Source organism: Oryctolagus cuniculus, chromosome 13, assembly GCF_051225735.1.
Source record: "Oryctolagus cuniculus isolate XC-2025 breed Fujian yellow rabbit chromosome 13, ASM5122573v1, whole genome shotgun sequence".
In the NCBI taxonomy this organism is placed as follows: domain Eukaryota; kingdom Metazoa; phylum Chordata; class Mammalia; order Lagomorpha; family Leporidae; genus Oryctolagus; species Oryctolagus cuniculus.
The window spans coordinates 76,500,905-76,517,447 of NC_142879.1; the positions used below are offsets into that span (position 1 = coordinate 76,500,905).

General features: G+C 41.0%; 1 protein-coding gene across 18 annotated transcripts in view; it reads left to right on the forward strand.

Annotated features, from left to right (window-relative positions):
• The window catches only part of SFMBT2 (Scm like with four mbt domains 2), a 259,224-nt gene that overhangs the window by 153,891 nt on the left and 88,790 nt on the right, over nucleotides 1-16,543 (forward strand). For 16 of the 18 annotated variants that reach the window (XM_051821569.3, XM_008268056.5, XM_008268059.5 and 13 more), the window contains 2 exons: nucleotides 7,090-7,191; nucleotides 11,326-11,473. In XM_051821569.3, the coding sequence (XP_051677529.3) occupies nucleotides 7,090-7,191; nucleotides 11,326-11,473 (250 nt within the window). Of the gene's footprint in view, nucleotides 1-6,465; nucleotides 6,652-7,089; nucleotides 7,192-11,325; nucleotides 11,474-16,543 lie in introns of those variants that run through there. The other 2 variants (XM_089312355.1, XM_089312354.1) reach the window with 2 other exon arrangements.

Sequence of the window (16,543 nt, forward strand, 5' to 3'; positions counted from 1 at the left end):
CTCAGTCCAGGTCTCTCTGGTTGATGGCAGGAGCCCAATTACTTCGAGCCCTCACCATTGCCTCCAAGGTTCTGCACTGGTAGGAAGCCAGGTCAGGAACTGGGGCCAGGAATTTATCTCATGTCGTGGATGTGGGTCGTAGGTGTGTAGTGCATTTTACTAGCATCACCTGCATTTTCTCAGGTTAATGTGGAGATGAGTTAAATTCAGGTAGGCATGTGGGACACCAGTGTTCTTTCTTTGTCTTGTCTTTCTTCTGACTGGTAGTTTTCTGTGGTAGATGAATACTCATCATAATTTGTATATTCCTGGAGCTTTATCAGTCGGCCAGGCAAGTTTGGGTTGCTGCATACTCGCAGGGTCTGCTGTCAAGACACTGTGTGGCCGGCATGTTTCCTAGAGAGCTGTGTTTGCTTCCTCCACCCCTGCCCTTTCCCCAGTGTGGCAGCCTCATCCAAGGCAGCGACTTCCTGGGTGGCTGGTGTTGACAGCTGTGGATGGCCACGGGGTAGTGTGTCCAGGGTGTGTTCTGAGATTAATGCAGCCTACTGATCCCTACTTCTTAGGTGAAGAGAGACATAATCGGAACTGCAAAGCCAGAACAGCCAATACAAGTACACTGGGATTTGTCCAGCGTAACACTTAATATTTCTCACTCTGCACAGAATTTCGAGCTTCTCGGTGTCAGGATCCACACCATCTCCTTTCCCCTTCACTCAGTGTAGATCAGTGCTTAATACACTGTGTTTAATATCAGCGACAATTGTGGGTTTTGTAGCCGGCCACATTTGCTAGAGTAACCACGTGAATCCCATGAACCTGTCTTGGCTAATGCTGACAACGTTCAGAGGAAATAGGTGTCAGGAAGAAGTGCCTTCTTGTCCACGTTTCTCAGATCTTCATTTCTTTTGGACACATGCAAGTAGTTAGTACAGGTAGCTGTTCCTTGTTGATGAAGACTGTGGCTGGCAGTTGATAAACACTTTGGGGATACTGTTAGTGTCAGAAATCCGACTTTGCCCCAAAGCTATTGAAAAGTGCTGTGAATTAATGACCAAAATGAGAGGCTTTAAGTAAATGATCAGTTTTAATAGTTATTACCTTTTCACTTGGTCACAACTTTGTTTGAAGTAAATGCTTGGAATCTGTGGATTATATGAAGGGGTTTTATTTGTCTTTTTTTTTAATTATTGGTAAAAATGCAAGGTGCTTTCCGACTTGCTTCCCAGCCTGTTATTTAATCTGATGGCTAGGTCACAGACTTAGGGTCAGGGGGCTTAGCTCTGAATTCTGGCTCTGTGTCCTTGCTTATGTAACTTAACCCCTCTGTTTCTTAATTTCCCCACCCCCAGAGTCTGTGATGGCAAAAATGATTCACACAGGGGAGTTGGTGCTTTCCAGTGTTCCCCACCTGGTCCATTGTGGTCATTTGCCACCACCTGATTGCAAACCCAGTCACTGTGTCTAAGGAGAGCGTGGGAGCTGCTTGGCTTCTGAGGGGAGTGTGTATCTGGTGAGACCTGAGCAGAGAGAGGAAGCTGGTGTATGCAGAATCCCTTTTCCAATGCCATTTGATTGATAATAAGATCCCTCGAAGAGAGATTGCTACTGTAGCCTCCAAAGACAGTCCTCCAGGAGAGTGAATGGCATTTTATGTTTGATCAATATAAAAGTACTTTAGGGCAGAGATAAAAATGGATAGTGACGAATGTTCATGGGAATGGCAGTGCTGAAGATTATTAAAGAAGAGTCCGTTTACCTGGACTCCAGTACATTTCAGTGAACGCCATTTCTTGCATGTGGCAGATTGTAACTGCACTGAGGATTTAATAATATATCCTGATAGCAGGGAGATCATCATTCATGATCCAATAATTGTGATGTATGAATGATTCTGTGCTTCGGCAAAAGCTGGAATGTCTTTGAGACCACAGCAAATTTTTCCACTTTCTATCAATAGATAACCAGTTGTGAATCATCTTCAGGAGCCAAGAACTCTGTCTCTTTAACATTGAGAGTGATTAGCTGGATGCCTGTGTAAGCAAATGCACACACTCTAACTGCTTCACCAGCCCAAAGTAGATGGTCTGGGGGTGCACATTTGATTTTCAGTGAGATTATCTACACTGTTTCTCATAGACTACTATGAATGTACATTTCCACGCACAGCTAATGTTGGCTTATTTGGAAATTTGCTGTTGTTGAATCCTTGCATCATCACAAAAACTTCACGTTTCTCAAGAGTATCAGATACCTTCTTTTCCTTTTGGATCCTACTCAGATGCCTTCATTCAGTGTTTAAGGTCCAGCCTCCCATACTAAATTCATATGCGCCACCTTCCTAGAATCTTCTCTTTATCATTCTGAATTGCATACTTCAAATATTCAAAGCAACATTCACTCCTAGGGACTGTTTGACTGCCATGATCACAACAGTCCTTTGTTGTATTCCATGGAGCATTCGGTATCCTACTGTGTAGTCCCTCTATGGTTTCTGATGAAGGCTTATTGAGTGAATCATAGAACACAGAACTGAAATGGATGTCAAGAACTTGTGTCTAGTTTTTGTTGTCATTTCAGGTTTAATGCAATACATATTTATGGAGGTCTTTCTTGGATGAACCACATAGCATAAATGGGTTAGTTTGGCATTTGCTAGGAAGTGGCTTACTTCTGTGTTTCTCAGAGTCCTCCAAGATCTGAGGCTCCGGATGCAAGCTCCTTTGGAAAATATTATCCCTCTCTTGCAGCGAAACGTTTTTGACATCCTTGTTCATGAATAAAGTCAATGTTAGATTAGTGGATTTAATCAAACCCTTAATCATTATGCATTTTTACTCTTGAATCAAAAATTTCCATTATGTTGATTTACACTGGAGACTGATGGGGTATCTACATGGTCAGAGAAGGATTTTTAAAAATTCTGATTAAAAGTTATCTTCAGAAAGTAGAAATTAGGGCTGGAAGATAAAAGAATATATTGGAAGTTCAAAGTTCACAGGAAAGTACAGATACTTGTGGTATTTGTGCCCAGGTTCCAGGTGCCTGTGTTTGGGTGCTACTACCTCTCAAAATGTCTGACTTCTTTTTTTGGTGTATTAAATTAGAGAGTTCAGGGGTTTTGAATAGTTTGAAACAATAACAGATGTGTTTCTACAAGTAAGAGGGTTCCAGCTTATGAATTGTTTTTATTCACAACACTTCTGATGGCACTTGTGTGGGTTTTTTCTACAGCAAACAGATTCTCTGACTCTGAAGACCAACAGCATCCTACGATTCAGTTCAGTTCTGACACTAACCAAGCCCTGGGTAGCACAGACCCACGGGTTAAGGGCTCAGTTCCACCAGATTGCCTTCACTTTAGACACCAAAGACAAGTCCTGGGCCTTTTGTACCTCATCTTCTTCTTTTTAAAAGATTTATTTATGTATTTGTAAAGCAGAATGGCAGAAAGAGAGAGAAATCTTCCATTTGTTGGTTCATTCCCCAAGTGGCCACAACAGCCAGGACTGGGCCAGGGCAAAGCCAGAAGCCAGGAGCTCGATCTGAGTCTCCCACATGGGTGTCAGGGGCCCAAGCATTTGACCCATCTCCCATTGCCTTTCCAGCTGCATTAGCAGGGAACTGGATGGGAAGTGGAGCAGCCAGGACTTTGAACTGGGGCCCAAATGGGATGCTGGTGTTGCAAGTGGCAGCTTAAACCTCTGTACCACACCACCAGCCCCCTTCTCATGCTTCTGATGGTTATAAATCAGGGTTCTCATCACCACCGCCTTGGACTTTGCAATTGGCTCACAGAACTGAGGGAAAACCGTTTACTTATATTTACTGGTTTATTGTAAAGGATTCTATAAAGAATGCGGGTAAACCACTAGATGTAAGAGGTACACAGGTTGAGGTCCAGAAGGGTGCCACGCATAGGCATCCCTGTTCCCATAGAGCTGGGGTACACCGCTCTCCTGGGTATGTTGACCAACGGGGAAGCTCTCTCCTATGGTTAAAGGTTTTTATGGTGGTTTGATTATGTAGGCTTGGTTGATTGACTCATCGGGAATTGGTAATTAGCTTTAATCTCTAGCTTCTCATTCCTCCCCAGAGATTAGAAGCTGGGCAGAGAATTGATGGGTGCAACTTTTACATCATAGTGTTTATGTTTGTGGTCATCAGGCCTGAAGATGCATAGGCATCTCCCAGGAGTGACTTCATTAGAACAAAAGATGTTTCTAATCATCCAGAAAATTCTAAGGGACTTAGGAACTGTGTTCCAGGAACCAAAGACCAAATACAGATTTCACACACAGCTGAAGCTTAGTGCAGGTTGAATATCCCTTATCTGAAATGCTTGGGACCAGAACTGTTTTGTATTCCAGATGGTGGAATATATGCATAGACTTTACAAGTTGAACATCTTTAACAAAAAAAAAAAAATCCGGATTTAGAACTGCTTCAAAATGCAAAACTTGATGGGTGTCACATTGGGTTCTGGGCAGCTATGACCTGTGACAACAAGCTCGTAGTGCAGAGTTCCTGGAGCCTGTTTTCAACCAGCTCCTTGTGGTAGAACTTGGAATCTGGGATACAGGAGGGCTGGGGACTTGGCTCAAAACTTCGGTCAGTGGTCAGAGGCAAACAAAGAGCCTGGGGCTGTTGGTCAAGTCTGTTTAGACAGCTGGCTGCGCTCAGAAAGCGAAGAACAGGGCAAAAGTGTATGGAACAGAGATTGGGCACACCAACTGCAATGGAGAGGAGTCAAGTGGCAGGTAGACCAGAAGCCCAGATTGCTTTCAGGCCACCTCTCAAGCAGGAAAAAAACCATGAGGCACAGAAATGCAGAGAGAGCTATGGCAACAGAGACAGTCAGGCTGAGGCAAGAGGCGACCCCTTTCCTATGATCAGTGAGCTAGATCTCAAGGCTCTTTGGCCTTGCAGCTGTGGGTGTTGAGAGGGAAATGCTGAAGCCTGGAAGGGTATCAGCAGCAGAGAAGGAAACAGAGGCATCATGAGGCATCCCATGCATCTGCGCCACTTATTATGGCTACAAATGTGTCCTTAGTGCCGGAGCCATTTCTGTGTCATCAAACAACTTGATAAAGTCCGTTTAGACTTGGTGAATGCATTCGGGCCAGTTTTATTATAGTATAATTTAAAAGTAATACCGCTTTTCAAATAGTAAAGGATTTTGTGCTTACAAGGAGGAAAATATTTACTTGCAAAATCCACAAATGTGACTTTGTTCCCACTGAGAGGTATTAGGGGCTTTGGTTGCTGACAGAAGCGTTAATTAATACAAATGTCGGTTAGTCATTTTTGGTTTAATTCTTCTGTCACCACATCTGCGGATTATAGCTCTGGCATTGTGGTTGGTATGTGTTTATACGCATTAACTCTCTATACCATTGCATTTGATTTTCTTTTTCTTTTCTGACCCACCTCCCCTGGCTCCCTTTAAAAGTAAATGCTTTATTTGTGGCATAAACAATGAAAATCATCACCTACACCTAAGAGTATTGCCGTGTGCTTTTCCTTATGCATATAATTTTTATAAAGAGTTGATTATAAGATCTTATGGAATTTATACAAGTAACAGCGTGAACAAAGAAAGTCATCACTTGCACCTAAAGATATTTCCTTTTGGTTTTCCTTATGCTTATAATTTTTATAAAGTGTGATTGTATGTTCTCAAGGAATTTATACAGGTTGCAGCTTGAGCAATCAAAGTCATCCCTTGCACCCAAGAAAATTTCCTTGTGCATATAATTTTTATAAAGTGTTGATTGTAAGTTCTTACGGAATTTATGAAGATGGAGAACATGCCAGTTCCTTTGATTAGTTTTCGTCATATTTGACTGCAGCCCTTCTTGCTGTGGTTAACCCCCTTCCTAGGAGGTGGCACTATGTGCTCCACCGAAACCTAACAGTTCTTGTGTATCCCGGTGCATACAGCTCTTTGCAGACTGCACTGCGGGTGTGAACATTGGAAGAGTCCTTGTGTTCTGTACCCCCTTTGGGGAAGCACTGGTGCAGTGGAGAGTGTGATAGACAGTTCCTCCTTTTGGGTCTCCTGTTGGAACGTGATATGACCAGCTCTGGAAATTGAAGGTGGAGTGATGAGCAGACACAGCTCACTTGGGCTCTGTGTGGCCCTCAGATATAGAATGTCATCACTGAAATAATTAAAAATCCACTTTAGGTTTGCAGAGAAAAGAAAGTAAGTGATCGGCCCTTGGATTTTTTTTTTTTTTAACATTTCGTGCCTAATTGATGTCTTTGGAAGAAGTAGGATTTATCTGCAGTTATCATTTCCTCAGGGACAGACTGCAAATTCATTTAATTATTCACTACTGTTGGTGCAGACTGTGTTATGAGGAGACCTCCATCTGAGCATGATCAATTCTGGTATCCAGAGTCCAACCAACCTCATCGATTGCTGTATGGCTAACATGGATGTTGAAATTTGTTTTCCTGGGGAGAGAGGAAAGCCCAGCTCTCCCACACAAGGTTGCTGCTGAGTGGGTTATAAAGCTGGCAGATGCCCATTACAAAGGGGATGTTTCCTCTGTGTGCAGTAGGAATCAGGTTCTGATTGTCTCCAGAGGTTCTGGATTCTTATGTGCACACATCTGCAAGATCTTGGGCTCACTGCTGTGACTGGTAAGCCATATACTCTCAGACACAGAGGGTGGGGGGAGACTGTTACCCACAGGGTACTCACAGAAGCCCTTGTGTCATAACTTCCGTAGCAAGAGGCCACATAGTCCTGCTATGTGTGTGATGCCCGATCACCTCCTTTCCTCCACTGTGTTACTTCTGATGGCACTTGGGAAGATCAAAGTGATATAATGTGAATTTTTTTTCCTTAGTGCACATTTAAGCATGGCCACAGAGGCTGGTTGCTGCTCCCTTGGAATAGCTATTTAGCCTGCAGAAAAGAATTAAGCCTGCAGTATTTTGCAATAATTAGAAATCTGAAGCGGGGAGAGTGAATGATTTCCATCCCATCTCAGTTGCCCAAGGAAATGCTCAAGGACAAGTTGCCAAGTTAATTTCACAAGAACATTGCTTTCACTATTTTTCTCTTCCTCCCTTCAGGATCATGCAGATTTGCGAAGCCATTTCTTCACAGTTGGGATGAAGCTAGAAACAGTGAATATGAGTGAGCCCTTTCACATCTGTCCTGCATCAGTGACCAAGGTGGGTTTTCCTCCCTGGTGCTTTTGCCTTGACCCCCAGAGTGGATCAAGTAAGACTTTCAAATCAAAGCCTATTTTCATGAGAGGATACTCGGCAACACCGAGGAATCCAAAGGAAGATAGCTGTCTCTCCAGCCCAGTTCTAGTCTGAGTAGTCGATGAGTGAGTCTGATTAGATGCCTCTCTTCTAATGGATAGGGCGAGTTGTCCTTGTCTTCTGATGGCTGTCTCCAGCTGTTGTAATCTGCAGTGTTGTAATCACGGTAAGAATAACTTGCCCCTGCTTGGATGGTGGTGATTAGAGTCTGGTTTTGAAAATAGTAAAAAGCAAATTCTGCCCTCTGTGAGCTGGCTTTTCTGCCTCCCTTTTCTCATCTGCTTTTATAGACTAAGGCAAAACTTACACTTCCTAGATTTATAGTCCAAATGAAATTATTGTTTCATTTAAAAGCATTTTTTGAAGATCTGATATCATTTTGTAAGATTAGAATATCCTGGGGCCGGTGTTGGGGTGTAGTGGGTTAAGCAGCTGCCTGCAATACCAGCATGTTATATATGCTCCATTTCTGATCCAGCTCCCTATTAATGAGCCTGGGAAAGCAGTGGAAGATGGCCCAAGTGCTTGGGCCTCTTCACCCACTTGGGAGACCTGGAATAGGATACTGGCTCCAGCTTTGTTCTGGTCCAGCTCTGGCTGTCATGGCTATCTGGGTGGTGAACCAGTGAATAGAAAACCTCTGTCTCTGTAACTTTGCCTTTGAGGTAAAAGTAAAATAAATAATAATAAAAGATTAGACTATCCTTTCCCCATAAAAAACAAACTCAATGAATTCACTTATAGTAAAATCCAAATTGCCAATTTCTACCTTAAACATCCTCTTGAAATGGCGGGACAAACCAAGAAATTTAGCATTCTTAGCCAATGTGTATTTTAGTTAATGGCCTTTCATGTGTTTTAGTGGGAGAATTTAATTAAAGATTTGAAAGTCAATTCCATTTTACTTTCTTTTTTTGAAGGAACTATAATTGTTCATGCAGTGATTAGTGTTTTAATGTCTTTTGTGTCATTTAAAAAAATTTATAATTTGGTAAAATTTGAGAAATGTAGTGGTGATAATCTATACAAAATGGACAATGCTTACAAAGAAATGCTTTTTTCTTTTCTAAATGCTTTTTCTTCAATGAATAGGAATTATTTTTATAACTTATTTAAAGAATAATAATTTATGTAAAGAAAAATATATTGGCTTATGCTTTGTATGATATCATAGATTGGAAACTCACATACTTCCTTCATCTGGCACCCACTAAAAATGTTTTTATGGAACTGGCCTTTGTGTTTCTTTACTGTGGCTTCTGAGAGTTGCTGTGTATTTTTGCAAAAGTGCAGACTTGTACCTTGTTGAAGCCTGGCCAGAATTTCCCTCTATTCCAGCAGCAGGTAACAAAAGTGATGCCAGCTGCCCATTCTTCTGGAAGTGTATTACATTGTCCTCATTCTGAAAGGCTAGGATGTCAATTTCACCTGGTATTTATAAAATAAATGACACAGAGCTGATGGGCTTATTAATAAGCCTGTCAGTGGTTGCCTCTCTCTCATTTTTATACCTTTAAATAATCATAATATGTAATGTTTGGATGTGACATACTAATTATAGTTGGTTTCAGGACAAATATCTTTATCTAGATGGATAGATTTCCAGTGACAATTATTTGATTTTCACAACAAGCAATTTTCTCTCTAAATAGAGTTCCTTGGAGAGAAAGAGAAGGTATTTTCACACTTTTGGCCCACACTTTCATTTCAGTTTTCTTTGTTCCAAACATAAAATACGTAATACATAAGTCATTCTGTTTCATGTATACTTTTTCTCTCTTACTGCCCGTGTGTTGTAACGATGCCTGTTGGAAGTGTGTGCTTCTGTCTCATTGAAGCTGGGTAGGCACCTCGCCAGATTGAAGACTCATCTCCGTGTAATGAGGCATTAGAATATTCCTACTTTAGAAGATATGTACAATTAAATGTGTTTCTCCACACGCTGTAAAATATTTCAGAGTGCTATGTTTGAGAATCATATGTAGCACACTGCTATCATTATACATCATGATGACGATCTTACTTTTCTACCCTGTGGTTTTTCTTTGAAGATATAAATAAACAGTATTAAGGAAACAGGAGAGAATGCAGACAAGTTACATGGATCTGGTATTAAATGAGCAACCTTGATCAGTACAGCACAGTTTCGTTTTTGGTGTTCCAAAATGGAGCAAGATATTGACAGATGACAATGATGATGATGACATCATCTGTGTAGATAACATATATTGTATTGTTTAGATGAGTGGATACTGGAATTAGAAGTCTTGGGTTCTGTTTCCATTTTGGCCAACTCTAATCTGTGCAGTCTTGGGCAAGGTGGTTAGCTGCTTTGGGATTCCTTTATGAGAGCTGAGGGTTCTGTACCATTTAGGACCATGGACCCTGATGGATTTGATGAAACTTAATAAGGTTTTCCTCTAAAGGGTGTCCAAATGAATGCACCTTTTAATGGGTTTGGGAAATCCTACAGAGCCCCTAGTTCTAGGGTCCTGTGGTGCTGAGAGAGGCTGCCACCAGAATTACATTCTTTTTGTCTATGTGTCTATGTGAGTATGTGTGTGTAGGTTTGATAGAGTAGATCACAGTAATTTAACAAACATCTACGGAGCACTCAGGCAGGATTCTGGGAACAAAGAGAAAGCCCCTGCTTTTACAGAGCATACATTTTAATTGATGGGACAACAGCAATAGAAAAAATTAATGAGTAAATAAATTTAGTATGTCACATGTTAAGTGCTAAGTAGACAGATACATCACAGAAAGAGCTAATGGAACATTGGGATGGAGGGAGGAGGAGGATTTCCAGCAGGGCTTTGAGGAACAGCCTCCTTGGGAAAGCGTCATTTGGCCCTTTGCTTTCTAAAGTTGACTTTCAAAGGTAAAAACAATCCTGTGGCAATAGCATTACAACTGCTTGCTGGAATCAACATGGAGAAGAACAGAAGTACATTTCTTCTCTTTAGCTTTGAACTTAAAAGGTTGCTTCCTTGTAAGGAGGGGCTAGGAATCCAGTTTAATAAGTTGTGTAGTTTCTTAAGGAAGACTGGTTTATGTCTGTTGAATTGGGAAAGTAGTCTTTTTCTTCCAGGCTTGTTTTACCTGGGGCAGTTTTAAAATCTATCGTGACCTTCAGTGTTCTCGTCCATCTGATTTTGCTATCTTTCTTCTTTTAAATCAACTTTTTTTTTCCTACTCATATTTCTTCACTGATTTTTTCTTATTTTTATTTGCTATTTATCCAGTTCCTATGCATTTATTATTTATTATTTATCCTTTTCTATGCGTTTGAGAAGACTTTTGCTGCATCAGAAAAAGACCACTGTCCTTGAACTACTTGAAATCTGTTGAGGGAGACAGATGTGCTGTCAGTTCACGGGAAGGCGTGAGAATTTTCCAGAGAGAGGCTTGAGTTTGATAGTTTGGGAACACAGAGTAAGGTCCTTTCTTCCAACCAGATCAGCAGTATAGAAATTGGAACGCATTTTGAAAAATGCACTTGGTTTTGATGAGGTAACAGTGGAGTTGGGATGTTGTGGTCTGTCAGACACTGAGTAAGGATAGACTTGGTGTGAATCATTTCCTCTTTGGCAGAAGAGGTGGAGTGTTTGAGGGATATGTTGCAGGAAGAGGCAGGACGTCTCCCAAGCCGGATCTCGGAGGATCTTGAATGATCTGGTCTGAGGAGTTTGGTGCTTGCTGGGGACACTGAAAAATGGCTTTAACATTCCACTCTCCATCTTGGCTTTCATCTGGGCTGGGGTTTGCCTGTCTTATTTTGCCTGTTGGTTTTTCCTCAAGCTGTGGCCATTACTTCCCTGAGTCTTTGTTTTTTGTTTTTTGTTTTCCTTGTTTTCTAATTATTTATCTTTTCCAGTCATATGACCACAATGATAAACTCTGAATAATTTTACAACCAGGTTGTGTCAATTCATGCTCAGATCATTTTGAGGAAATGTATTGATTATCTGTGGAAGCTGTGCTAATATTTCATACTAACAGAATTAATGCTTGACTCTATTTGTTTTTTTCTTCCAGGTTTTTAACAATCATTTTTTCCAAGTGACTATTGACGACCTAAGACCAGAACCTAGTAAGGTCTCAATGTTGTGCCATGCGGATTCATTGGGAATTTTGCCAGTACAATGGTGCCTTAAAAATGGAGTCAATCTCACTCCTCCCAAAGGTTTGTATTCTGAAAACTGCAGGATTTAAGTGAATCAGGAGGGTGTCTTTTTTAGTTTTTAACAGGTTCAGGATAGTTCATATATATAGCTCTGAGAATATAATAATATTTGCTTTCTCCCTCCCTCCCTCCCTCCTGCCCTCCAGGAAGATCTTATTGTCATGGGAAAGGTGCCTTTGTTAATCTGGAAGAGTTTATGCTGTGAAGAATTTAGATGTGTTAGAAACAAAGGAGTCTTCTTAGTTCGCTTGACATAGGCATGGATTACAGTGCTACCCCCTGGTGAGGTGTGATGTTGGACTTCTTGGTCAACTTCTGTTAACCTTATTTTCCTCATCAGTCGCTGTATGATGGACAGGCAGTGGTGCTGCCATTGTATGCTAATAGAATTGCAGTTTTGCCCAGTGACTGCGGTTAAAGACATGATAATGTCTGGGAAGTTTTTTTTTTTAAAGATTTTATTTATTTATTTGAAAGGTAGAGTTCCAGACAGAGAGATGGAGGGACAAAGAGAAAGGTCTTTCATCCGCTGGTTCACTCCCCAAATGGCCATAATGGCCAGATCTATGCCCATCTGAAGCCAGGAGCCAGGAGCTTCCTCCGGATTTCCCACAGGTGCAGGGGCCTAAGCATTTGGGCCATCCTCTACTGCTTTCCCAGGCCATAGCAGAAAGCAAGATTGGAAGTGGAGCAGCCAAGACACGAACCAGTGTGCATATGGGATGCCAGCCCTGCAGGTGGAGGCTTTACCTGCTACACCACAGCACTGGCCCCCTGAGAAATGGTTTTTTAAATTCACCAAAATCCTGGTAAAGCATTGCTTTACCTTTTTAGATTTTTTTTTTACTCTCATAAGTCGTATTTTCTCCAGGGCCCAGTTACTCCCAGATATCCAACATATGATGTTATAATACATTAAAAGAATTAAATTGAGTAGCTACCATACTTATAATTTAATAACGTGGTTTGTTGGCCCCTGTAAGTCTCAGGTTTATTCAGGAAGGAGAGCAGTAAAATAAAAGGTTAAAATCTGAGGAGGAAAATAAAGGGCATGGTAGGAAATTGAAGAAAGATTAGAAAAATAAACATGGCAGGTATTACTAGACAACCTCAAATAATAAGAATTTTTTTGTAATAACCTTTTCAACTGTCTAGAGATCCATTTACTTGTGGTGTTAACCACATTGGAAGAGCAATTTAATATCCCCAGGTGATGCCTGGTAGGCATCGTATGCTGAATGCATCACTTGATTGTACTGTACCTAGCTCACCAATAACCTAACTGTACTCCACTGGCTTTTATCCCCATTTTTCCTCCATGTTCATCCCCAAGGAGGAGAGGCATTGGAATATTTGCATTTCCACTGCTTGCAGTGGGGCAACCACGGCATGCGGTCTAATGATAATAGGGTGAGCTTTCACATAACTGTTGACCATTTGCAAGTGTCTAACTAAATTAGTTCTCACAATAATGCTATGGGGAGACCTAGTTGCAGAGAGTGTATGTGAGATACCCACGGTCAGGTGATCCTCAATGTCGGGCAAGAGGCCTGGCTCCTGAGTCTGCATTGTTGACAGTGAAAAGGACTTCAGTTCTCTGTGACATAAGCCAAAGCGCTCTGCATCACTTTTCAGGATTGTCACATGGGGACACCCATGGATAGGAAATGTTATTTGTAGAAGACTGGGTCATGTTGGTTAGTACCTTCCAATAAGGAAATCTCAATGATAATTCTTTTAAAACTCTTAAAGCATTGAAGATGTAATAAATGTCTTTAGTACAGGAGCCACTGATAATCTGTAGGAGTTATCTGGTGAACATGGGACTGTTTTCTTGAAATAGTAAGAGTTTTAACTGATACACTAGGAAGAAAAAGATTCAGGAACTGATGGAAAAATGGACAAGGGATATGGACCGATTAGTACACAAGGGAAAGCAGTGACTGTTATACAGGCTCATCATAATATTTGAATTACAAATTAAAATCATATTGAGATGCTAGGTATTTGCCGGATGTGGTAGAAATCCAGGGCACAAGGAACAGAAGAAGTTAGTTTTGTTGAGTGTAGAGGAGCAAAGATTCTTGGACTTCCCTGATGAGATTGCTGATGGGTACAAACTGGATAAAAGGTAGCTTGGCAATATTTAGTAAAATTGTAGATGCAGTTGCCCTTGACTCAAGAATTCTACTTCTGGAAATTTCTCCTAAAGGCATATATACATACTATGCATACAAGGTTGTGTCTTTCTGCAGTATTATTTATAATTGCACAAGACAGAAAAATCCAGGTGCCTGTTAGTAAGGAATTGGATTCCATCTATTGATTTTGGTTATCTGTCTATTGAAAACTGTACCACTTTTGAGGAGAAAGAGACTGATATGGAAAATTCTCCGAAATATTCTGTGAATGCTAGACACCAGGAGGTGTGGTGAGATGTGTTTTTTGTTAGAGAAGGGGTAAATAAGAGTGTGTATGCATTCAGTGAATGCACTGTACTGTTGAGGTTTTTGCTAAAACCATGAGTACTGCTTCAATGACAGATCGTTGATCCCCAAAAGATATTAAATGGGAAGTAGTTTAAGAGACCGAAGACATTTAGTATTATTGGAGAGTTGTGCAATGAACATAGATTTTCCCTTACACGGTTTTAACTATTTCCACTTTTTTAAAAAAAGTCTGTCCCCAGACCTTAGAGAAAGGTAGTCTAAAATAGACTGGACACAAACTTTTCAGAGTGGCTGTCCATGTTAAGAGTTTTCCTGGTCAGCAAAGGATAAAACCTTAGAGATTTTACCCCATTAACTTAAGCACAAAAAAGGTCAGTGTTATAGGAGCAATGGAAAGTAATAAAAGAAGTAAATAAGTAAGGCAAGCTGATCCTACTGCCTTGATTCCGTGGATGCTAACTAACATTTCGCCATGCTTGAGTCTGATTCTTATAAAATGAATTGTGAGGCATTGTAGATGGAATTGAAGCCAGACTCATCCTGGGCTTCTCAGTTTCTCACACCCTATATCTAACCCAGCAGTGAATCCTGTCCACACTGTCGGAAACTGACCACGCGGTCAGGCCCAGGCCACCCCGAAGTCTCACCTGGCAGACTCCCGTTTTCCTCGTGGACTCAACACAGCAGTCAGGCGATCCCATTAGAACAAAAGCCACATGTCTCCTTCCTCTGCTTAGACTGTGGAATGGATTAATTTAGAAAACAGGCATAATATTTTATTATTTCTTTGTTACATACAATATTTTTTGTTAGAAATTTTCTGTTGTGCTCTATCCTTTGTTGTTGTGAATTAGGTTCTTTTCTTCTTTCAGTATCTTATTCACTGCCATTGGTTCATGCAGTAGCACTGATTTTCATATACTTACTTCATAGTCAGCAACTATGTAAGTTGTCTGTCTTAAGAACAGTTTGTATAAGATCTAGATCATCTGATTCTTGAAGGTTTGATGGGACAACTTGATAAAACCATCTGGAGTCAGCACTATTATTGATATTTCTTAAGTGTGAATTTATTTCCTTTCATGATCATAAGTTTTGTCAGTATTACCATTTCAGTTTTGGTTATGTATAAATACTTGTAGTGCTATCTATTTTAGCTATATTGTAAATTTTATTGTCAGATAATATGGTCAAGTTAAGCTCATTAATTAAATTTTGCATCACTATGTTTTTGTTTGCTCTACAAATTTTCAAAAGCAAAATGCTTTCCCATGGAAAAAAGAAAAAGTCAGTATGTCTGACTCTCCATGTTGGTTTGTTTCCTTATGTGGTTGGTGATTTTTTCATTGTGAATGATTTCTATCTAATTGGAAAGCAGAGAGACAGAGAGAGCGCGCTCTCTCATCCACTGGTTCACTTGCTAAACCCCTACAAGAGCCAGGGCTTGGCCAGCCAGAGCCAAGAGCTGGGAACTCAGTCCGGGACTCTCCTGTGAGTGGTCAGGACTCTGCTTGAGACATCACCACTGCCTCCCAGGGTGTACCTTGTCAGAAAGCTGGGATGGAAAGTTGAGCTGGAACTTAAACCCAAGAACTGTGATACAGGATTCAGATGTCCCACGCATGCCTTAACCACTGTGCCCACTTTCCACTCCTGGGACCTGGTTTGCAGTGGTGGTTATTATTTAAATAGTAGTTCCGTGTGTCCTGGATAGGTATAATTCTTTCCACCTAGTTTTCTATGATGATCAGCCTGCTGTTCTGGGGCTGTCCTTGAACCTTCATTTGTTAAACGATTGTTCCCCAGGGCCAAGGGTTTTGATCTCTTTTGTTCAGTATCCCAGCCATCAAAAAAAATGTCTGATCTATGCAAGGATCTGGTCTTTAAGGGGTGAAGGGCTGACTCTTGTACCAGTTTCTCAGTCTGTTGCATCCAGAATCATGAAATTGGACTCTACGTCCGTGTGTCCCTATGGCGTGGAGGGAGGAGTGACAGTTCCTGTGGCTTTCTTCTCTTAACCAGAGGCCCAGGCGTGAAGCAGCCATCTCTGCTGTTTCTCTGTTTCTGTGCGTGCAGCTGTCTGGAGCAGGCAGCCTGTCGTAGTCTCAGGTCCTGCTGCCTACCTCCTGGAGCCAGGTCACCTTCTGCCCTTCGTGAGCTCTTGGGCTTCTCAGCTCTGACTTTTCAGGAACTTTTTTTTTCCTTTGGTATTTGGGGATTTTCTTCTCTTTTGAGTTTGGCTGTGTAACTTTTAAAATTTATTCCATTGGGTATCGGAGAGGAGCCTATCATAGTAGGACATCTGGTTCCTGGACTTTGGAAGTATGGCTCTCCAGTTCATTCTTGAGAAAAATGGTTGCCTTTGATTGGAATGAAAGTTGGAGTCATAAAACTTTCTGGGTCATTTTTAGTATCTGAAAATTATTTCTGATTGTTGAAAAATAAGGATCCTATCTGTTCACCTTTCCCGAAATCACTCTTCATTCCTCAGGATTTTTAAGATGCTTTTGTTAACAGTTGACATTTATATGAGATTAGATTCTGTCCTGATGAAACCTAACGTAATGTCTGTAATTCAAAATAATAGGTTTAGCATGCCCCCAGAGTGGGAAATATGTTA